Source organism: Melospiza georgiana, chromosome 4 (assembly GCF_028018845.1).
Source record: "Melospiza georgiana isolate bMelGeo1 chromosome 4, bMelGeo1.pri, whole genome shotgun sequence".
Lineage (NCBI taxonomy): Eukaryota > Metazoa > Chordata > Aves > Passeriformes > Passerellidae > Melospiza > Melospiza georgiana.
In genome coordinates this window covers 65,657,328-65,681,796 of record NC_080433.1, presented here as the reverse complement: position 1 = coordinate 65,681,796, position 24,469 = coordinate 65,657,328, and the positions used below count along the sequence as shown (strand labels likewise).

The 24,469-nt window shown below is 43.0% G+C and overlaps 1 protein-coding gene across 1 annotated transcript in view; it reads right to left on the bottom strand.

Moving 5' to 3' along the window:
• Window positions 1-24,469, bottom strand: part of CELSR1 (cadherin EGF LAG seven-pass G-type receptor 1) — a 166,324-nt gene that overhangs the window by 86,898 nt on the left and 54,957 nt on the right. Inside the window, exon 3 of the mRNA XM_058023300.1 lies at window positions 9,975-10,613. Within this exon, the coding sequence (XP_057879283.1) occupies window positions 9,975-10,613 (639 nt within the window). The remainder of the gene's footprint in view (window positions 1-9,974; window positions 10,614-24,469) is intronic.

Genomic DNA, 24,469 nt, shown 5'->3' with positions numbered 1-24,469 from the left:
GTTTTGGTAGCCTCAAAAATATTTAGTACACAGCACAGGAACACAAACTGAAAACAAAAAGCAACTTAACCAGGGAAATTGACTTTTTCTTAATGAGTCATGAAAAAGGGATTGTAATGTCACACACATCTTGTACAGAAAATCTCAAAATCCATGTGTTTTTAAACATACAGAACAGATGGACATTCACAAGTTACTTTCTTAAAAAGTGTTTTTAAATGAACTCTTAAAAAATTAATCCAGACAGCTTTCACAGCTTGTACTTAACTCTGCTTACAGCAGTCCAGTGAATTAAAATTCAGCCTTTTTGTTAAATACCATTCAATTTTAAAGTAACTTTAAGTGATTACCATCTTATTAGAGTTAATACACTTCACTGTGTCAATTAGAATGTGTTTAATTATTAATATAAGGCATTCATCTTCCTATCTTTATCTTCCTTACACACATATGCACATCAGTTGTGCTGACCCTTTGAAGCTGGCCTATCTAATTAAAACATGCTTTTTAATGATACCATATGAAAATGCTGTATAAAAGGTCTCATAAGCTTCTCTGTGGAGAATTTGGGAAGGAAAGCATCCTGATGTTGAGTTGCAGGAAGCGGGGATTGAGCGCGTGGCTCTCTGGAAGGCGCGATGGGGCGGCGCACACACCGCGCCCCGGGAGGAGCGGGGCTGCCGTGCGGGCACTGAACCATGGGGCTCCAAACAAAAGAGCATTTGCAACAACAATGGAGTTGTGGTTCCCACCACGCTCTGCACAACTGTAATTATCTTGATGTTCAAGGCCAAGTGCCTCAGTCTGGCGCTCAACTGTCGAAACTTTCAATCATCATAGCACAAAGAACACAGACACAAGCAACTATTTCATGTTTTTTTTTCCTTCCTAACAGGATATCATCCTGATACCCTCCTCTCTGCACCCAGCCATCCTTCCTGCCACTTTCCCATTGTTTATCCACTGATGAAAATAAAAATGTCTGGTTTGGGAATTATAAATATATGTACAGAAGTCCAACATGTTTTTCATAATTCAGTCGTACTGCTTCCCAGTTTTTTATTTGCAGACAGGAGAAAAGGAGCTCCATTATCTTAATCCTTGGAAGGCAAATATCTTTTTTGTTTTGGAAGATCTAGAATATTTCACTTCAGATGCCCTGGAATTTTTTTTGTTTTGTTTTAACCTTTGAAAAGGTTTGATTTGCTGTGAACTCTGTGAGGGGATTTTCAGAACATAATGTAGGCTGGAAAAAAACACTATCTCATTATGATTTTATCTTCTGCACAAATAACTTATAGGCAAGTTTTTGGGTTTTTCTCCTGGTTTCTCTTCTCCTTTTTTCTTATCTGATTTGTTTTCAGTAAGAAAAAACCACAACCACTTAAGGGGTATCTAACATATGGGTTGTTTTGACATTTAGCAAGTGTATGTTTGGGTAACGAGAATGCACTTGTGCAGCTTAAAATTTTATCCAGCTAACCTTTTTGAAATTTAACAATGGGGAAAATCCCCCCAAATCTTACATCACACAAGGCTCAACTTGGCTAAGTTAATGAAAACACAATTGTAAACTTCGGTCACAGAAATTTGCTGTAGTTTAATAAACGGCTATTTAAAATATTTTAATGAAAACAAACCTCCCTGTGTGTAATTCCTGTCATATCAAAGATCTGCAATGCATATATATGTTCACAATTATGACAGTGTGTGGGAATTTAGCTACATCAGTGGCGAGGGGTTTTACATGTACCTATAAAATTATAATAGCAAATACCTTCACTTTGATGAATTCCACTTCCCACAGTGAAGTTTTTTTATTAATTTCAGTTTGACCAATGATGATAAGAAAATGTGCTATAACAAAGGTTCTCAAAAAGCCTGGGAGAATTGTGACTCCCATTTAGGTGTGGTAACAGAAATACCATCAATATAAAACCAGGAAAATAATTCAAGAAACTGCTCATAATTGACAGAGCAATGTCATACACAATAAAATACAATAAAAGAGATTTCACATGTGCTAGAATAAAGGGAATGCTAAATTTGGAGCAGGCTATTGTTAAGCAGGCTGCCAAAAGGAAAGCTGAGGTGCTCACTGTGTATTCTCTGCCACTGAGAGCTCACACTCCCAGCACATCTCCTTGCCAAGGGGTGGGAAGAGAGGTCAGTGCCAGAGGCAGGCAGGCACCCACACCAGGTCAGCAGCTTGCCCTGCTCACACAGAGCAGGCTGCACACAGGAGCTTAGCTGGGCATGGTGTCTGGGTCAAATGTGCTCTTTTCACACAGCTATTTAATGAAATTCAACTTGGAAAAAAGAGACTGAAATTGATGTTAGCCATGGTAGAGGGCTTGGACTAGCTGATCTTTAGAGGTCCCTTCCAACCCAAAACATCCTGAGGTTACAGCTGGCCATCAGGGCTAGATACTGAACACCTGCACTGTAGAAGAGCTGGGACAGCACTTGTCCCTCAGCTGCAACCCTGTCCCACCACAGTCTGTGCTTGCAGGCCCCTCATGTCAGCAAGGCTTGACTTTGTACTGTACAGCCCACAGCCAAAAACCCACAACCTTCCCTCCATCTTCCCCCTGATCTCACAGACACCAAGGGCAGCAGGAGCCAGCAAGTGTGAAAATGTAACTGTGAGAATGGAACCACCCTGAAACAGGTTACTGCCAGAGTTATCTGGTCACTGAATTCTAGCTATATGCTACTTTTACTTTTTTTTTTTTTTTTTAATCAAAATCTGGGGAGAAAGTGTAAAATTATCAGTGATAGACTCTTTGGCTGACAAATGAGGGGAGTGGCCAAATGAAGGGAAGAAGCAGCCAGCCCCACAGCTGTCTTATGGAGAAGCAAAAGAAGATAAGCCATAATCAGTAAGGAGGATTTCCTAGGCACAGAACTGTTTGGAAGAGCTGAATTCATAAGTATATTGGAGATTAATGACTAAGGGAGCTCCTGAAACCAGAGCTAAGTGATTGCATTGGTGTGTGATCTGCTGCTTCCTTCTACTAAGCACCCATGGTGCCTCCACTGCAGGAGCACCCAGCAAGAACATGAGTGCTGTCAAATAATTATAAAACTAATTAAAAAGAACAAACACAACATGAAGTCTGCAGCTAGGTTTCCACATGACAGCAAAAAGACTTTGATCAGTGCAAATATTTCCATGGGCAAGAAAGATAAGACACAAGGCTCCAGATGAGGCATCTGAGCCCCCAGCACTTGCAGCAGGCCAGCTGAATCAAAGAGCATCCCACATGCAGCACCTTGGGGTGAGGGCAAGGAGGGTTTGGACATGGCTGAGGAAACTGTGGAACTTTAAACAGTAGCCAGTTTGTGCACATCAGGAGGAGGGTAATGCGATAAAACTCTTTGCCTGGGTTTAAGAAAAAGCATAGCAGATTGCTGTGAAGGCTGCAGGCCATGTACAGCATTTGAGAGCTAAACTGTCAACAAAGACACCACACTAATCCAATTAGCAAAGGCTCTTTGCATCCTGACAAGTGAGCGTAGGTTGAAGATTAGCTGAAGGACATGCCCTCCAGATAAAAACCCACCTAGAGAAATGGTAGTGAGTCCTGAGAATCTGATATAAACTCCAGATTTGCAACATTCATCTCCTGTGACTTGGTGATAGACATGGACAGGAATACTATCAACAGAAACATGACAATAATAGACTTCAGAATTTGACTGAATTTTTTTACTCTGTTTCTGTTGTTTCACTTATATTCTGGAGGCAGCAGTTAAGCAGCTGTGACATCTGGGCCACAGCCCCAGTGCAGCATCACTTGGATCCAGCTGTAAGGCTGTGGTGTGCTGGCCCCATCCCTGCATGCATGAACAGCAAACCTTGCCACAAAAAGAAGCAAGGACCTGTTTTAACATGCACAGCAAATCTCAGAGTTAAACACACCAGGTGAGTGGGTGTACAGACTTCTGCTGAGAATCTGTGTCAGGAAAGAAATGCCTTTCACAGGGATCCCCCCGGTTCCCAGCCATGGGCAGCCCAGGAATGTCCCTTCCCCAGCTGCTCTTGACTTGCTTTTGGTGCAGTCCAGGACACAAGTGGCTTTCTGGGCTGTAAGAGCACATTGCCAGCTCACATCCAGCCTCACAACCACCAGCACCTTCCTGGCAGGGCTGCTCTCCATCTGCTTATCTCCAGATTGTGTTGGTACCAGGGGTGCCCCAACCCAGGTGCAGGACCTTGCTCTTGGTCTTCTTAAACCTCATGAGATTCTCATGGCAACACCATGCATTTCTTGAGCTTGTCCAGGTCCCTCTGGATGGCATCCCATCCTTCAGGTGTGTGATTGCACCACTCAGCTTGGTGTCATCTGAGAAATCTGCAGATGGTGTGCTTGATCCCTATGTCTATGTCATTGATGAAGATAATAAATGGCAGTCTGTTCCAGCTTTTACACCAGTCATGCTCTGAAAAGTGTTTGGAGGATTTAAACTCTGCTTCTGGACCATCCATCTCCCTGCTTGTGGGGCCCTTGCAAGCTACCCAAGTGCTGTAAGCACTGGGGGCTTGGAAGGGGCTGGGAGGAAACAGAGGCACCTGGCTGTACACAGCTGCTGCCAATGTGGGGCACAGCTTGCCATGCCTACACCAACAGAGATAACAGAAAAGGGCTGATGAAACAGAGACAGTTGAAGAGGGATGGAAAAGACTGTGCTGGGACATCAGCCAAGGAGTACTAATTGTAAGGATGGATCTTACAAGCAAACAATTATTTATCTTTCCATCAGATGTGAAAAAGCTGCGTGGAGTCAGGTCCACAGCAATCAAAGGAAGTGGTGAGGCTGTTCTGCAGACCTAGTTTCACTACAGGTATCAGAATAATGGCATGGCATAGCACTGCTGAAAAATGTCTAAACCTTCAACGCTGTCCAGACCTTCACTGGCATGCAATCACCCTCCACAAGCTTTTTCACAATATTGCCATACAGACACTGCAAGGTAAGGCAACCAGGTATTCCACTCGAGGCACTGAGAAACAATGAAAGTTAGTCAGCACTCTTCTTCAATTTTTCCTGCATCCAAAATCAACAGAAGAACTTCATAAAAACCCATTAATAGCTCAAATTCTGGAAATACTGCAAATCATCCAGCACTCTAAGAACTCTAATTGTATTTAAACTCTTAAAATTGACTATATGTTTTTTAGAGTATTAGACCTTGCTGAGGTTTTTATCTCTTTGGTATGTAAAACCATGTGGAGCCCAGTAGCATAACTCTGAAGACCTAGACTAAAAGATACTGTTAAGGCACCAATGATACAAAACATTTCAGTATCTTCATTGTGTTCCCTCAATTTGAATGAAGACTCAGACAGATGATCAATGAAGCTGTCACATGGCAAGGACAATGTCCCTACATTCATGGCAGAGTTTGTGAATGACAGAATTTCTTGTTTGGTGTTTTATATTAAAGAAAAACTTGGTCACAGCTGCTTGAAAATGTTGTCAAAGCTCCACAGGCCAGTAAAGATAACCCTTGTTCATACTTGCTGTCACAAAATCACAGCCTTCCATAAGCTAAACAAGGAGTTAAAGATGCAGTGAGGAAGGAATCAAATTTAGATTTGCTGTGCAGGATTTGGCTGTTACACACCTGTGATCCCAACAAGCTGCAGAAATGCAACTGAGGGTGGAATTTCAGACCTTCTTGCACGAGATAAAACACTCATTATGACTACTGTGGCTGCCAGATTTCTCTACCTTAAAGCTGAAATTCCCTGAAATAAATCTCTCTGAACTGAAAAAGGAGAATCTGGTATCAGAGTGAGCTGAGAAATTACTATCTGAAGAATGGATATAAGTAAAGATAAAGCAGAAGATATCCTCACGTTTACTTTTATGTTCTATGTTTGCAAGAGCCAAACACTGAGAACTTACTAAGCAATATGATTAGGAACTTCTGGCAGGATGCTGAGAAACCAGCTATAATTACCTTCTCATGACACAAAGTTTGAATTCATAGCAGGCACATTAGATGTAATGATTCCTCATGTCAATATGGTATCACAAATACAAATTAGGAGGGAAAAAAGTGTAACATGCAGAAAATCTCTAATTGCTGTATTTGATTACCAGAAGATTTACAACCACATAAGATTTCTTCTCTCTCTGAAGTGAAATCCAAGGAGAGATGCAAAGGATATGGGGAATTCTCTGATGATCTTTTCCCCCTACAAACTGCTCCTTGCTAGGGGTTGCATAGCAAAGGAGGCAGAGAGAATGTGATAATGCTAAGGAGAACTGTGGGAACATTGAATTTCTTTATTTCAGGAGTTGGTTTCTTTTCCCTTAGAGCGCTCTTGTTCTGTGTTGATTAAATTTTGCTTTTTGGGAACATGACCATAGAGGAGAGCAGTGTTGGTGGCTGCTGAGCAGGAGCACCACGAGAACAGCACTGGAGGAGGCACCACTCATGGCAGGGCAGGAACAGTGGGAATTCACACCCAAAAATGTTCTGATTTATGGCCACAGTGGTGTGCTGTAGGAGGCACCAGGATGGGGCTGGAAGTACAGCTCATGCAGGAACTGCTGTGGCATCCATGCCCCTAAAACAGCGTCCATGACATGATCCATTTGCACTTCAGGGGGTGCCTCCTGGAGAGTACAGACAATTCCACCTGTGTCTAAGCCTTCACCTACAGCTCATCTCAGCTGCTTCTGCAGCACTCAAAGATACATGAAATGAAGCTGGAAAAATTATACAGGCTTTATCCAGTGTTCAATAAATTTGTTTGCTTAACTAAAATTACATCCTTTAACCTTTAGTCATGCACACAGCTCTCTGCCATCAATGGCTCAACTATTAGTGTGTACATTGCTCAGTTCCCTACACTGATTTGTATATAAAGAAGTTAGAGAGGTTGTAAGTCTGGAAACAAAAAAAAGGATTAAAAATATATGTACTTCCTCACTCACATCCTTACATCACAGGAAGTGAAGTTCATTCCAAATCACCCCAGCCCAGGCAGTAATCAGGTTTCAGAAATACCTTGTGGAAGCTCAGTTTACCTTTGTGCAAGTAACAGAAGACTCCTGAAGACAGAGAAACTTTCATCATGTATAAATGACTAACAATTACATGGAACCAAATGGAGGGCTTCAAAGCAGGGTGGAAAAATGGAGGGAAATTCCATCCCATTAAGATAGGACATAATTGTCTTGTACAGGAAATAAACACTATATTTTTATCAGGTGACTAGTCAGATAGAATCAGTACAGGGTTATGATTGTGTAGTGATTTCTCATCAAATTGCAGCCTATCTCCCCAGAGAGATGACAGATCTTGTTATTTTCTTATAATTATTTTTCTATGTAGGCTCTTAATTGGGAAATGGAAACATGAGAGCTCCCAAAGCAGGCTGCATTTCACAGACTATTACCATTCATATTTCATCTTTTACAATTAATTCAAAGATTTTTAGGTACCTCATACTGGTATGTTACTACACCAAGTTAGTACCATGATAAAATTTCAGTAATACCAGAATCTTCCAACCTTCAGACTTGGCAATTCTCTGCTCATTCCAATTTATGGCCACTGCATTCCATGAGCCAACAAACACTGCTGCTATTGAAACCAACCTGTGCTATTTACATATCAAATAGATAGAAAATCTGGAATGTTGTAAACAATAAATTCACATCCAAGCTGAAAACACAATGATTAATAGTCATAAACTGAACTTGCAAATGGATATGAATATATTTAAATTATTAAAATCATAGGTAAAAAAACAATACTTAAAGGAGATTGGGACAAAATTTAATAATGCACTTTCATTAAATATTTCTGGTAATAGATTTCTTGTTGATAACATTTTTAATCCTGCTTTGTAAAAGGATTGAAAATCAAGGAACTAATGGCCACCATATGTGGGTAGATGTTTGGGTTTGATGAACAAAACATTGTTATGCAACATGGAACCTAAAAGCATCAAAGCAACTTCAACCAACCCCAGAACGGATATCAAATTTCTATTGCATTCATCCACTGATAAGCCAGAAATATTCTACAATATTTGCATTGATTTTTGGGATAAAGTATTCCAGAGCCCTCTTTATCATGGTTGGAAGTGTTTTTCCCTGGCCAATCTGAATGTGATCAAACTGTCCTTCCACAGAAGAAAGTGGTTTCAGTCAAGTGTAGCTAACTCTGAAACCTAAAGACAGCAAAGCTATAAGCAGTGCTCCCTCCTTAACTTCTGACCACTTTAATATTCTGACAGCAGGACAGTTAATTTTTAACTCAACAACTATGCACTGAAAATAGATTTACAGATCAAATCTTTGTGTAAGAATAATATGGTGCTTCTCTTCTAAATATGTGCTGTTTGTTCTGACTACAGCATTAAGTATTAAACACATTCATCAATTATTAATGTAAGCTTATTATCTTTCATTCTAAAAGTGCATTTAGCCTTTTTTTCTGCAGATTTCTAGCAACAGATTCTAAAAATGTGATGGAATGCATGTCATTCCAAAACTAAGGCATGGATGTATTAACTTCATTTTTATGCATATCTTTGGTTAATGAATCCTGCTACTTCCTATTTACAGTACAATAGTATACAAACATTTTAAATTAAATCTACCAATTATAAAATCTATTTTGTGATGCCCCATTCTGTGTTTATTGTGTTTTTATGGATAATGGACTTTAAAATGTATTTTGCTGTGGAACTTGTTCATGAGAGGCTTGGCACAAAAGTAACAAACACCAAATATTCCAACCATCTCATAGTTCTGCTCAGGGTTTCTCCCATCAGGCAAAAAATTTTTTCTCGTCTTATCAGATTGGTCCTGCTGCCCCAAGCCCTGCATAAATTTGAGGGAGCACCTCCTGTCCCTCATGCAGGGAAAAGCCCAGTTCCTTTGCTGCCATGTCCCTGCTTGCTAACTCCTGGCTCCTTCCACAGTCACATTTTTGATGACAGCCCTGAGGCAAAAGCCAGAGACTGTGAAGGAAAAGCCTTCCACCTGGAGGGCTGGATCCACATCAACGAGATTTTTTTTTACAGCAGAATTTAAATAATTTATGGTTTCAATTTTTTATAACTTCAGCAGTGAGAGGCAGTGTTGGGAACCAGCCCCCTCTGCTCCACCCCTTGTTTGCAGGGTCACAGCAGACATTGCTGAGCTGTCAGTGTAAATTACAGCTGGCAGCACGTCAGTGCAGAATGCTTAAATGTGTGTGCAATTTCAAATACATAAATAATCTCACTGACTTTTCTGAAGCACCAGAAAACATTCACCTAATGTTCTTTTGTAACTTCTCAGGAGCGTTTGAGAAGCAGCACTTTGATCTTTATTAGCTGTCAAGCCCATGATGAGGCAAAGTACGTTCCTCAGCGGGCTGTGGAGACAGGCCTGGAAGCAGCTATGTTCTTCTGGAGTTTTATCTGAACATTTACAAACCAGAGCTGAGTAACAGCATTTCTCTTTAAGTGTGTATTACTGCAGCTTTTTGGGAACAAGAACAAGGCTAATGCTCTGTGCTGGCTGATGACCAAGGGCTGAGGAGCTCCTGTCGAGGCTGTGCACCCACACTATGCCCCGGTAGGTGAAGGGGCCTGCAATGGGTTTACATGCAATCCCATGAACCAGGAGATGTGTCCCACCTTTTTCCTTCCAGACAGAAGAAATGTGTCTGCATAAAGCATTTTGAGCAGAAATTCACACAGCGCAAATCTCTTCAGCAGCTGACAGTCCCCCTGCATGACCTGGAGCGAGGCACTCTTCCTACCACCGTGCACACACAGAGACACGGGACTTACCCACCCTCAGTGACACCCACAAACCTTCTCCTGACTAGAAGGCAACGCCAGGAGTTTCCCTCCCTTTGCCTAAGACTGCCAGCAATTTCAGCTTGCCACAGAGCTGGCCTGGCTGCTGGTCCAACATATAAACCACGGGCCCCAGATAAGATAAGCACGTACCGGTGTAGTCCTCGTGGCACTCGCAGGTGTAGCCGCCCTCGCGGCTGCGGCACAGCCCGTTGCTCCCGCAGGGGTTGGAGTAGCACAGGTCGATTTCCGTCTCGCAGTAGTCGCCGGTGAAGCCCGGCGGGCAGCGGCAGCGCAGCCCGTTGATGGGGTGGATGGGGCGGAACAGGACCGTGTTGGAGCTGATGAACGGCGCCGAGCTGTCGAACTTCAGCACGGAGACGCACTTCATGTAGTTCTCGCAGGGCTCGCGCAAGCAGATGTTGTCGTCGAAAGGCAGCACCCTCTGCGTGGAAATCAGCGTCAGCAGCGTCCTGTTGAGGTAGATCTGCTCCTGCAGGTCCTCAGAGGGGAAGAACTTGTTTCGAATGCCACCAGGGAGCAAGGCTGAGAAGGTGACGTTCAGGATGTTGGAGCTGACGTCCGTGTCGTTTTGGATGTTGAAAACAAAGATGCCGTCCTTGGCGGTGGAGAGCACGGTTGCCACCCCCTCCACAAAGAGGGACAGGAGGGGAGAAAGGAACCTCTCCTGGGACATGTTCTCCAGGCGCACTGTGATGCTGTTGGTGAGCATGTCGTCCGTGATGATGGTGACACGCAGGGTGCAGACTGCAGTGACACTGTGAACTCCATCTGAAGGGAAGGGAGAAAATAACAGCCATGTCAGAGAGCAGGCCTCAACCTACGGACAGGGAGGCTCCCACAGCCTCCTGAAAATGAAACAGACCTGCAAGGCACTCAGTTCTGGGCACCAGGATGAGAGAGGGAAATGTATCCACCTTCTGAAGTTATTACCATTGCCTTTTATCAGGAAAACAAAATAAAATTTCTTAAGAATTGTAACTCAAAGGACCCAAGACATCTCAAAGAGGCAAGAACACCTGGAGAAGATGCCAGGCAAATAACTAGCAAGGGTTAGTGTGGAAACAGTCTGAGGGCCCTATGATAGCCAAGGGAAACCAAGAGGAAGGTGACTCCCCTGACAGTGACCGCTAGTCTACAACTGGTGCTGGGAAGCTGCTGCTTTTCACAGCACAATACCAAAATTATCTTCTTCAGGTGTGGTCTCAGGCTTAAGGAGCCAGAACCCTGCACAGACAGAGAATTATGACCAGAGCTTCAGATAAATCATTTAAGGAAACAAGTCTTCACATCTGAGTGCTGGAACTTTTTCATTTCTCACATGTAACTTCTTAAAAATATTTTATGAATATTAGAAAAAAAATTTAATTAAATATGCCTGTAGTGAAAAGTAGACATTTAAAAACTCTTCCATTTTATTCTTCCTTTAAGGCATTTCTGATACTGCTGTGCCTGTTCTGCAATAAAACCCATAATTATAAAAATATAGCACTAATACCTGACACTGGACTGAGAATTGCCACTGTAAAATTTCAGCACACCCTGAGGCTTACAGCAGCACTGTAAATGTACAAATTCTAGATTATTCTGGCATTATGGAAAATAATTATGACACAGTGAGAGTGCTAAATTTAATCTAACTTCAATGCATATGTGGAATGGGAAGTTGCATCATCGCTAAATCAAATCACTTACTTTAAATGTGTCTCCTTGCTAACATTAGGGACTCATTAAAATACAGATTGCATTACAGAAAATGTGGTTAGCATTAGAGCAGCATCCAGAAATCCCAGATGAGATCAAGAGTGGCTTCCGGTAGGAAATGTTCCTTCTGAAAGATGTCACAGTGTAAACAAACAACCTTAAATGGGCATGAATTTGTCTCACGAGAGAGATGAATTGCTTTGAGTGGCCAATATGAGCCCAAGAGTGGGGTCAAGACCTGAGCCCAGTTTCCTTAGGCCACAGCTCAGTGTCACAGCCTTGGTCTGAAGTACCCCAGTGATAATAATGCACAAGTAACCTGCCATTAAGCTTGATTTCAATTAAACCACAAGGTACGTGCAGAAATGGAATCACATCAATGTCAATTGCATCAGGAACTGTGTTTAAATCTATTAGTGTGAGATCAAAAGTCTAACAGCATAGACTGCTAAAAGTCATTTTGCTAAGGTTTGTTATGTCCAAGTGTAACTTTATGACCTATTATGGTCATGCAGGAATAGAACAGAAAAATCAGAATTATTTCTTTCCTATTCACTGTCACCACTCCATCTCAAGTATGGTTTTGTTTTAAAAAGGAATGTATTGTTGGACAATTTTTCCTCCAGTTTTATAGCAGCAATATAGTAGATCACAGTAGCCTAATTAACAAAATGGCTTTTGACTCCTTCCTCCTATCAGGTTGTCTGTAAAAGCTCAGCTGTTGACTTCTTCCCCACGGAACCAGCTTTTATGCAAATAGAAAAATCTCTTCTGTGTGCTACTTTAACTACTGCCTGGCTAAAACCAATCCACCAGGAGGGGACATTGTCTGGAGTGATCTGTTTGACTTCTCCTAGGTAACAAGTACAAGACAACAGGAAAAGACCTCAGGTTGCTCCAGGGGAGGCTTAGATTAAGTATGGGGAAGAATTTCTCCACCAAAAGGGTGCTCAGGCACTGGAACAGGCAGCCCAGGGAAGTGGTGGAGTCATCATTCCTGGAGGTGTTTAAAAGATGTGTGGATGTGGCCCTTAAATGGTGGGCTTGGCAAGACTAGGTTAATGGTTGGACTCAATGATCTTAGAGGCCCTTTCCAAAATAAACAATTCTATGATTCTATGTGCCCATCACAGAAGCTCACACACCAGCTTTCATTTCCTCCCAAGTTTGCAAAAATCTATTTCTTCTCTTCCTTGCACTCATTCTAGAAATCTGTGGTATCAGTTTCCATCAAGACCCAAAGCAGCTTTTACAAATTATTGGTAGCCAAAATCCTCTGTGGATTTCTGGTCAACAGACAATACAGGATTTCCAGTATTTTCATAAATGACATCCTCAGACTAGTTTACCCATGTCTATCATTTGCACAGCTCATTCCCCTGAAAGGCCAGAACAAACTATTCACTTTTTTTTTTTCCTAAAGCGATTGACATTTGCCTGTTTGTCCCATAGGGTGCCTGAACTATTTTGCTATTTGTTGCACAATATGCTACAGAAGTTCCCTCATACCAGCCAGAATGCTGGACAATGGGTCCTTTTTTAAAGAAAACACTATGATCTATAGCCCGTGGTATGTATAGTAAGAAGACAAAATAAGATCCACTGTCTGACAATGCAGTAGAGTCTACAAACTGTCATAATCAATATCAACTGTCACAATATGCAAGAGCTTCCCAGCATTCACAACAGCTATTCTGACACAGTTAATAAATCACTGGAAAAAAGCCTGGTGTCAGATACCACACAGCCTCCTTGTTCCATGGGCAGCACAAAAGAAAACTGGGCACAGCCATATAGCTGCAAAATGAAGTTGTGTTTTAAAAGCCAACTCAGCTTTGTGCAGCCCTGTTGCAGAGCATTAAATTAAAAAGAGAGTAAAAAAGGAGCAGAGCATGTGTACTATAGGCAACAAAAGAATGGCACAGCCATAGAACTGGCTGGACAAGTGCCTCTTTCATATCTCAGTTAGGCTGAGAGCAGCATCACAGGATCTGATCAGCTATTCATTCAGAAACTCAAGGAAAGTTGAAACAATCTGTGGTTTTATGAGACCAAATTAGTATCTATTCTCCTTTCAACAGACAACTTTGGCTTTGAGGTGGGGAACAACTGCAATAAAGAAAGTGGAAATTTTTTTTGGTCTTTTTTGGGAAATTATTTAAGCCCTAAATACCCAGTAACATATGTATTTTGAGATTTATAATTGAAATACTCCACGAATGTTTAAAAGGTTTCCTGCCAGAAATGCCAGAGAATTATTATTATTAGGAAGTAATGTTTTGTGGAGTGGCCATGCTTCATGAACTTCAGTGTTTGAGATGCCCACCATATGCAGCTACCAAACTGCTAAAAAGGCTCAAACCATCTGAGATTCCAAAGGTCTCATGATACAGCATAAGAAGTCCCTATCATGTTTATGGCAGGTGCAAGATGATTTCAGTCAGGGGTGTGAAAGAACCTTCAAGTTGTTACACTGGAAAATTCTGGCTGCACTTCACTCTTTCAAGCAGATCTTGGAACAGATGAGTGCACACACATTCCCCAGGCTTAGCTGTCACCAGTTCTCACAGCCATCATGTGGGGGCTTCAGCAAACCTGCTGGGTGCAGGAGTGCTCCTGAAGGGGCTCTAAACACTCAGATCATGCTGGCAGATGGGATGTGCAGGCATCCTGCTAAGAGTGATTTGAGCAGACAGCCTGGATCTTAGCAGCCCCAGCCACCCAGATAGCCTGAGGAAAGGGAAACACACAACAGACCAAAGAATGAAAAAGGATTCACCCAAACCCTTGTTGGCTTGGCTCCTAAATCCCTGTACCAATGGATTTTGTCACTTGGTCCTCAAGTTTCTCTTCCATAAAATAGGGATAATAGCACTTAATATGTACACTGTGAAATAGTGGGTATAGATGATAAAATGTTGAGACACTGGGATAACAACAAAAGCAACACAAATGTCCTTAAGAAATCATAAAAGGTTCTTTTAAGAGCTGTTGCAGCCAAGTTTATCAAAAACAAGGTGGAAGGATTAAAATAAGACTCTTACTGTGTCACAGATCCATGAATGAACAAAGAGAATTCTGGACAGCCTGGTGGCTGTCCAGAAATTTGTTCATTACAAATGTGGTCCCTGTACACTGAATTTTTATTCTGGCAATATTATTCTATGTATAATTTCCACAAAAGTGCTCTCCACAAGGTGGAAATCAAAGCAGATTGTTGTCTTTTGAGTCATTGTCATTGCTGAAGAGAAGACTTAAAACTAGAATTACTCATCTTCACCCTTCATCAAATTAATGAAAAGATCTAATAGCAAACACATACCCTGATGCATTACAAAGAAAAGAGAAGACAAGAAAGGCTGATGAAAGCTTGATGCTCTCTAAAACACATTAATAACTAGAAAATTGACTAAATAGGCATTGTTTTAATTATTGCCTTTACTTTACAACAAACCTTATCAAATCTGATACTTTAATCTCAGCTTTCTATCCTCTGGCAGTCCATAAACCAAAGAATTTTATTATCTAGAAATGTAAACACAGCAAAGTTTAACTGAAATGCATATTTGGCAATGGCAGCACCTGGCCAAAAAGGCTCCTTTGTTTCTTTTTTAAGTTTGCAGAAATAAAATAATTAACACTATTTTTAGCTTATTACATACAATGGTCTTAGTACCATTTTTGAAAGCTGCATACTTTATACTTTAGCATCAGAGCTTTCTTTCACAGATATACTGACTCAAACTCATTCTAATTTTGCTTTATAACACATCTGGAAATAGCAGATGCCAGTTTTTACAACAGCCATGCAAAATCCTTGGCCAGCAATCCAGAGGTTCAAATAACCTCTTGCTCTTCTCAGGTCATAAGAAGCAGCTGTGGCCATGGGTAGCAGCCACTGCTTGGTAAAGGCCTTGGAATGACCAAAGCTGCATCCTCATTGCTTCCAGCCATGTCTTTACATACAGGAGTTCACACCCAGTCCAGCACTAAACCTGGAATTTCTGATGAGGATGCTGTGCTTTTAGTGCCCTCTCCACAGCTTGGATGGCAGCAGCACATCAGTAGCACCACCTCACAGGAATGGACACTGCAGGCAATGCTTGCCTGTCTGAGCAGGGCTGGCACCCAAACCACACTTCCCACTGAGCAAACAGCAGTAAAACACCAACATGTGTCAATAAAAGTGAGACAGACTGCACAGTCCTGCCCTGAGCTTTAGTTTGCCTCAGAGAATCTGCCACCATTGCAGGGCTGACTCCTTTCCTTGCATTGTGCTTCCACCACCATGGGAGCAGATTTAAAATGCATCAAATATTTAAATGCTAATATTGTCCCTTCCAAACCACTGCTGTAGGCATTACAAAGCTTCACATCCATGAGCAGAAATAAGAACTCTATGAACACCCATAAGATAAACTCCTTAAAATATCTTCTGTGTTACAGAAAGTTCAGCAGCTTATAATGCAAAGAAAATACCCTGAAAGACAATAAACTGCCCAGAAAATGACAGGTGGAAACCTAAGCAAGATTCCTTGCTGAAACACCAGGAAGACATGACCAGAAAGGAAAAGGAAAATGGGCATACTTGTGGATTTAAAGATCTCCCATCTCAGGGTTTTCCCAGTTATCAAGCAGCCTCACTGAGGAAGTGTTTAGAAAGTGAATATGAGCCCAGTTTTAGTGTTCCCTCAGGGCATCCTGGAAAAGGAAGCAGGTGATGGTTTTGGTCTTAGCTTTCCAAAAGACAATCACAATGTCCAGTGGCAAATATCCTCTCTGTGTCCCTAAAGAGTCTCTGTTTTGTAGCTGGAACAGCTCAAAGTGCAAAGGCCTCTTTTGCTAGAGAAAAGTGATTTTAAATGATACAGTAACAGAAAAGTAACATCCATGAGAAATACACTCCATCACTTGCTGTAAAAAACATAACATATTGGGTGTAATATCCTATTATTTCTTAGACAGGCATTAATGAATTCTGTCAAAGCCTCCACTTCCTAGGAAAACACTGCTGATGAGCAATTCTGTCAATACAGCAAGTTGAGTGCAACCACATGGAGACTGTCCTTGGCCACGTGAAGCTTATGTTATTGATTTTGTCCCTTTGTTTCAGGCTGCCAGTCAGCTCCCTGCATTTAGGAGCACTGACTGCCAACACAAGTTGTGGGCTTTGGAAACAATATATAGAAATAACTATCTATTATTCACACAATGCCAAAGGTTCATGATGGAACTGCTGCTGTGAAGAATGTCAAAGTCCAGGTCGGCTCCCAAGCCCATTACACCAACAGGAAGATACCCATGGACTTCAGTTGGACTCCCTGCCAAAATCTGGCCTAGAGCCTAATTCCCAGAGTCACTGCCAGTGCACTCACACAAAGCTTCGCTCCCAACCCTGCAGCCCCAGACAAGAACAGTCTGCCCAGGAAATGGTGCAGGCTTGAAAAGTCAAAAGAGCAGAAAGCAAAACATGAGGGATGAGCAGGGCAAGCACTAGAAACATGGCCCATGGACAGCACCTCCTGAGCTGTAATGGTGGAAAAGGTTTTCTAAAATCAGGTGTCTGAATCTGTACCTCAACATCTCCCATTTTCCAGGAAGGATGAGCACCTGCAGCCACCCTTCAGCAGGTGCTCTGTTTTGAAACATTGGCCAACGTTGCCCAGCATCATTTGGAGGAAAGGAGGTTTGGAGCACTCACAGGAAGAAGGAATACAAAAATGTGTTACAGGGGTATTTAGGTTTCAGGGTGAGGTAAAACAGGAGGCAGCTGAGGTACATGGTGTATGCAAGTACCTTGGCAGGTCCTGACTGAGCTGCAAGAAAGGGGGAAGTCCTGGGTAAAGACATGTCTTTAGGGGAAAAGAAGGTGTCTGGATGAACTACAGCAAGACTGGCAGACTGATGGAAGACAAGACAAGTCCACAGTGGCAGAGAGAGTGCCAATGAGTAACTGTGCCGGTGCCCAGCTCCCCTTAAACCAGCATTAACCACATTGCCTCCAGCACCTTCCTGCTGCCACTGCAGCAACTCAGAGCACCCCAGAGGTCTGTCCCAGGCCACCCAGGCCACGGGGTATGCACCTGGGTGATGGCTGTGCCAGGCTGTGCCTTGCCACTGCACTGCCCATGGCAGCATCAGCCACATCCCCACTTGTGAAATGATGTCAGGGTCATTGCAAGCAATGATCCCAACAAGTGTGTTCAGACACTTCCAGGCAAAGCCACCTCTTCTGGTCACAACCTGCAGGCCCTCTTAATTTCAAGTCAAACCTTAATGTACTTCTTTTTGCAAAGAAGATGAATATCTGGGACACCTGGGGAGAGTGGGCAGTGGCACTTGGGGCTCTCACCCCACAGTTCCCTTGGCAGCAGCTGTAGCTGAACCAACTAAATCAAACAGCTAAAAATACCCAAATTGTGGGAGGATAAATTGTGCATAAAGCAACTGTGAATTCCCGACGTGCATAAGAGAAAAAAACAAACCAATTTCAGCATCATTATCTTTAACGTAGCCTGTGCCGCTCTGGATTATTTACTTTGTACACAATCCTGAAAAGAAAAAGAGCATATTTGAGTCTGCAACTTGAACAAATTGATGCCAACTGGATTGCTCAACATTGTACAAGATTGCTGTTCTGAAACCAGCACCTGCAAGCTGAGAATTTTGAAATGTTAATTGGGTTGATAACACTAGTCTGGGGGAACATTTCCGGAGGGTAGGAGGTAAAGCAAGTTGGATCTGCTGACGGAAATAAGCCTTCTTGACTTCTAACTGTAGCAAGGCTGAAGATACACCTCATTTCCTTGAACACCCTCCCACAGAATCACTTCTTGCTCTTCAGGTATCTGGTGCCAATGGGCTATAGCTTCTGTAGGGGGTGAGATGTAAGCAAGGGATGCTCACGGGGATGCAGGAGCAACAGGTTGAACAAGGAAGCAAATCCCTGTCCTGAGCAGAAAGCACAAGTAGAAGGGATTTGGGACACTTAGAGGGAAGTATGATATGTGGGAAGATAGCATGAGCATGCTAACAACCAGCTCCTTACAGGCTATTTAACTAAAGAGGAGATTTCCCTTCTAACTAAAATGCAAACCAATTTTCCTTCTGGCCTCTGCACACCTCCCTGTTCCTCAGTGGGTTTTCCTTGTTAGCAAGGACTGGCCAGACTCCCCTGCCCAGCTGTGCTCGGCAGCAGGGCCAGCTCCCCATCTGTGCATCCTGCCCTGTCCAGGCCATGCCAGCCTTGTGGGGTGCATAGCCCCAGAGCCTTGTCCCAGTCTGGGCCATGCCAGCCCCAGTGGGGTGCACAGCTCTGTAGGGGGTACAGTATGGGTAAATGCAGGTGGTATAGAATGTAATCTTATCCCCTAAAGAGTTGCAGCTGAACCAATTACTAATGATTAGGAGCAGGCCTGATGTTAACAGGCCACGCCTGTAGCCAACAAGAGGAGTGTTATAAAAGAGTGGATTGATAGGAACTGGAGTTAGTTGGTTGCTGTGAGGATGAGGAAGAGTCAGTGCCTGGAGGAGTTGCCTACAGGAAACATCAAGGAGGTACAAAACTCTAGCAATATGGAACCCTTGCAGTGTAGTGACAATAGAACTCTTGCAATATATGACAACACAGCCCCAGGGGCCCTGCCCTGCTCCAGGCCATGTGCACCCTGGTGGGGTGCACAGGCAATGATCCCTGTCCCACTCTGGGCCACGCCACTCCTGGGCCATGCCACTCCTGGGGAGCCCTGTCTCACTCTGGGCCACGCCAGCCCCTGTTGGGTGCGCAGCCTAGGAGCCCTGCCCTGCTCCAGGCCATGCCAGCCCTGGTGAGGTGCACAGCCCAGGAGCCCTGTCCCCCTCTGGGCCACACCAGACTGTGTGGGGTGCACAGCCCCAGAGCCCTGCCTTGCTCCAGGCCATGCCAGCCCTCGGTGGGATGCACAGCCCAGGAGCCCTGCCCTGCTCTAGACCATGGCAGCCCTGGTGGGGTGCACAGCTCCAGAGCCTTGCCCTGCTCCCAGCCACACCCTGGTGGGGTGCACAGGCGAGGAGCCCACTCCACTGCTTCTCCACAGACAGCTGCCAGCCACAATGCAGGTTCCAGACTCCCACTGAAGACAAGGATTTCCATTTAATGCTAATGTCCATGGCAACTGTGCACCTTACAGCACTCATCTGACCTGCTCAGCTGAAAAACCCTGCTCCAGATTGCTACACCAGGTAAATTCATAGATGGACTTGCTGGGGCCTCCAGCACCTCCCATAAAGCTTGATCTTGTTTCATATATAATCAAACCTACTGCCTAATTACTGCAATAATTTTCTCTGAACTTTAAAGGAAGAGGGGTTTAATATCATTCACATTTTAATTCTAATTAAATGCAGAGCTAAATGTTGTTAGCCAAAAGACTCTCCCAGCAGGCTCTCATGGCTTGCAGCCCCATCTCACAGTGTGCTGCAGTGGTGGCAGCAGTGGCTTGGTGGGCACTGCTGGGCAGGCAGAGATGTCAGACAGCATTGAGGTGTATGAAGCCTAGGCACAGGGAGCACTGCTGTCCCCTAACCCCACAGCCAAAGGGCTTTTCCTGGGCCTCCAGGAAAAATCCATGAAAGCACTGGACTAACAACTGCAGTCATGGGATGCTCCAGCATTAAATCTCCATTCAGGCCATGGTCCTCAAGTAAATGATGCATTTTGTACAGAGGGCATAAGAGCAATGTGTTTACCCTGAGATGCTTTTATGTCATTTGCCCCACTTCAAACAGGACAGCCCCTGTGTGGGGTGCCTGGCTGTGCTGTGGGGGGACAACCCATGGGTCACCATAAAAGCCTCCATTCTCCTCACAGCTACACATCCCCTGCAAGCATTTTTACTCATGGTGTCTGATTAAAGCAAGAACTTCCACAAGCAAGCGACAGCTCTATTCAAATCTCTCTCTTTGCAATTTCAAAGCAGGAATAGATGAAAACTGTTTTGAGGATGGCAAGGGTGAGGTGGGATGAATTGGGGTGGGGGCCTGGGAGTTTCAAAACTGGGAACGCTGCTAAGGAAATTGCTTCTCTGCCTCACTGTTTGCACCCATACTGCATATTAGTAACCTCAAAGGTATCCTTTCAAAACAGCATCAGCAAAATGAAATCCATCAGGTTTATTTCTCTAAATGTCTCCATATTCCCATGTTGCTTTTCCCTGGAGATATGCTCTCTGCTCCTTGCTGTGACCCACAGTGAAACCACAGGGACACTTCCTGCTGGATGGGGTTCAGGTTTGATATCGTCAGTGGAAAAAAGAGAAGGGAACAATGAAAGAAAGACAACAGTTATGTTTACAGACAAGCTTTCAAAACAGCTATGTATCAGCTGAAAGTTATTGGTATGTGGGGCGATGCAGACTTGCCCAGCTCTCTGAAACAGAAAAAACACCAGAAAAATTCAGCTGTGGTAGCTCAACAGGTTGCTGACTGTTCTCGTTTGCTATGGAGGCCCAGCTTGGGGAAATAAGAGGGTTCTTAGGCATATAGGCACTTCTTTTTTGTTGTTTTCTGTGGTTTCTGTCATCCTAAGGCATTTGCAAATTAATACAAGGTAAAAACAGAGGGCTATCTCTCTGGAACAGGACAAGCAATAATGGCTACATGTCAGCTCCCACATGTAATAGGCACAGGAAAAGTTGGTTCAGGAGACCCAGGAGACTCAGACTCAAACATGAGGGACCCACATAAACAAAGTAGCACTCAGGCTGCTTCAGTTCTCAAATATTTTGATGGGAGCAATGACAGGTCATGGATGTCTCACCTGTAGCACACATATCCAAAAGTAAAGGTTTCAGAGCCTTTATAACTCTACCTTTTCTCCCTTCCTCTCTCAAGCTCAATTAATGTTTAAGAATTTTTAATAAGAAGGAGATAAAATTCAAGAGAAGAGATGGGGTCCATCACAGTCCATCCACTGGGTTCTGACAAAAAATACACCCATCTCTCACAGTCTGAAAAATTTAGACTTTCAACTAGCTTAATTCCATTAAAAATCTCAAGAATGATAATGTTAAACAAAATATCACATTTTCCTTCATTTTTGATTTCAAAGGGAATAGATTTTCCTTTTTATTACTAGATTTTCAGCTGACCAGTTTAGCTGGTCTTTTCTGTTAACTGAGGTCTGCTGACTTAAGCAGAGTAAGAAGGGAATAAACAAATCAGAAGCATGAGGAAATGAATGTAAGCAAATAAGAAATGTAAATTAAAAAATTGCTTGCATCATGTGATTAAAGAAGTACAAACACAAAGACAAAATAAACAGGTAAAACCACTCTTACCAAACTTTCACAGTTTTGGGAAAGACTCCCCAGGCAGCGGGACTATTTATAGGGAAAATGCTGGATACTTTGGACTCTCTGTTGATAGGTGACCTACACAGTCTTCTAAAAATGTAATGCAAAAACAACCCCCTTCTGATTAACCAACCACCTACACACCACTGGCAATGAGATCATGGTGGGCTTGGCTGCATGGTCAGCTGAGATTATTCTTGGATCCCTGCCACTAAAACTAGAATGCTGGACAAGAATCAAAAGAGACAGAGCACTCGTTTCCTGTTTCTATAGTACTCAACCTGTGGGTGAGTATTTTTCTCCCCAAAACTTTTCCAAAGACAAAAGCAGCCGCCCATGCAAAATGTGGAGAATGAAGAGCTTGGCTCCTATCGCTGCACGCCATCTGGGGAAGCCCATGCAGAGAAGGGGCAGGTCGAGTTATGACAGATGAAAGTGGGTAAGGCAGTGACTGGGAGCCACTGGTGAAACACAGAAACTACACTGATCCTCAGAAATGATACTGCAATCTCAAATGCCTATCTAAGGATTCCTATTCAGCTGAACTGTAGAAATGAAGTCATAACTACATGATTCACTTCTTGAAGAATCAGATAAGATTTTCTGCCAGACACACTTTGTAAGACACTGATCTGGAGCAAAATTTTGCATTCTAGGACTAATGTAAGATTGTCCAACAAATTCCACAAGGAAAAGATTCTCTTTAAAGGAATTTACTATATGGATAAATGGAGAAAAAAATGGTGCTGTCAAAACGTACTTGATCTCAGCACAACATCAGCAGGACATCACCAGGAGTTGCCAGGCTGGGCTCTGCCAAGCAGCCACATGTTTCTGGCCAAGGGCAGGATGACTGTGTCTTTCTCTTCTGGGTGATGGTTCTCTCCTTCCTATTCTGCCAAATTTGCAGACAATCCGGGTGACTTGTATTTGGTAAGATCTGGGCATTCAACAGCAAACAGAGCCTTGCTACAATAGCATGGCAAAACGCAGCAGGCATGTGCCCACCACAAAGCAGGGCAAGGTGACTCCCTGGGACACCTGCATCACGGACAACACAAAATTTTTCCAGTTCAGTGAGACTTAATTCACCATTTCCAGGTATCCCATTGCAGCTAATGCTCCCACCAGATCACTGGACATCTTAACATCTGCAGAAAAGCCTTCTCTTTCAACACAAGCAGAATTTCCAGGTGTAGAAGAGGAGATGCACAGTGAAAGCTGGATATTTGATGACCTCAGTGGTGCCATGGAAGCAGCATTTTCCAAACAGCATTGAATAAACTACCCATGAGGCAAAATGTTTCATTGTACATTGAGTTTTCCCAGGGCTGTTTGTGTATTCTATGAAACCTAAAGAATTTATGTATCTCCTTCATTATAGTACCAGTAGATTCCTATTAATATCTTTAAAGGCATTATTTTTCATTGTTTCAGTTATGTTTTATGGAAAAATATAAAAATACTGAGCATATGTAAAATACACTCAAAACCTATCACCATTAATGTTGAGCCTTAAAATGTAAATCACTCTGGTAAAACACAAAAATCTTCATTCTAGGAATCCCCACCCCTGTAATACCACTGATCTCAGCACAGCTGACCATTACAGGACTGCTGGACATGAAGCCTTCAGCCTGAGCTCTGAGACTACTTTGGTACAATATCAAGAATGTGCAGCTTCCTGAGAAACCACTGAGTCACAAGGATGAAATTTCATCAAGCATTAGTAGAGGTTTATCCTATCATCTTTCTATAAAACTTACCAAACCCATGTCCTCCATTTGTAGGCATGCAATGAGATAAATGTTATCCCTGAGAGAATATAAATACTAATTTTATTTTTAAAATATAGTTTTTAAAATTTAGTAGTACACACTGTGAAAAGCAGCTGTCTGTAAATCAGGATTTTTCCATGCAAAGAATATATGAATTATCTGAATTCCTGCAGGATGCTTCACACTGTGGAGTCACTTCCCGAGAGCTCAGACAACTGAAGAAGTTTAATTAGTAGAAAGTTTTTGTGTTTCAGTGTCTAGAGCACCTCTTTTCACCACGTAAGCTCTGAGGGCAACTGGACAGACAGTACATCAGCCCTTTGGACCATGCCTTTGAGTCCAGACATTCATTCTCTCTCTCCACTTATAAAATTATGCTTATGCCTTGGCTCAACTCAATGACAAAGTTCTCAGGAAAAAAAAATGTATTTCAGCTATTTTAAAAATTTCTCCATTTTCAAAACCCTCTTTAGTCCCATTTATATTTAGCCCTGATATTTCTCTATTTAGCCAGTGAGCATTTTCATGAAAGAGCTTCCTAAATGCTGAAAAACCACTCGGTTTTAACACCTGCAGTCACTGTACTGCATTAATAACCCCAAAAACATCCCACATGGGAAGACTTGCTCCTTCTCTCCACAGAGCCAACCAGAAACCCCCTCCTGCTTCCCAACCTGCAGGAAACCTGCTGATCCCTGAGGTGGGTCCCAGGACAGCCAAATCCTGCCACGGTGGTCCTCAGCTGCAGGACCCCACAGCACTGGCTGCTTGAGGCACTTTGAATGTCTCACAGGTGGGCTCATGCAAAAGGGAA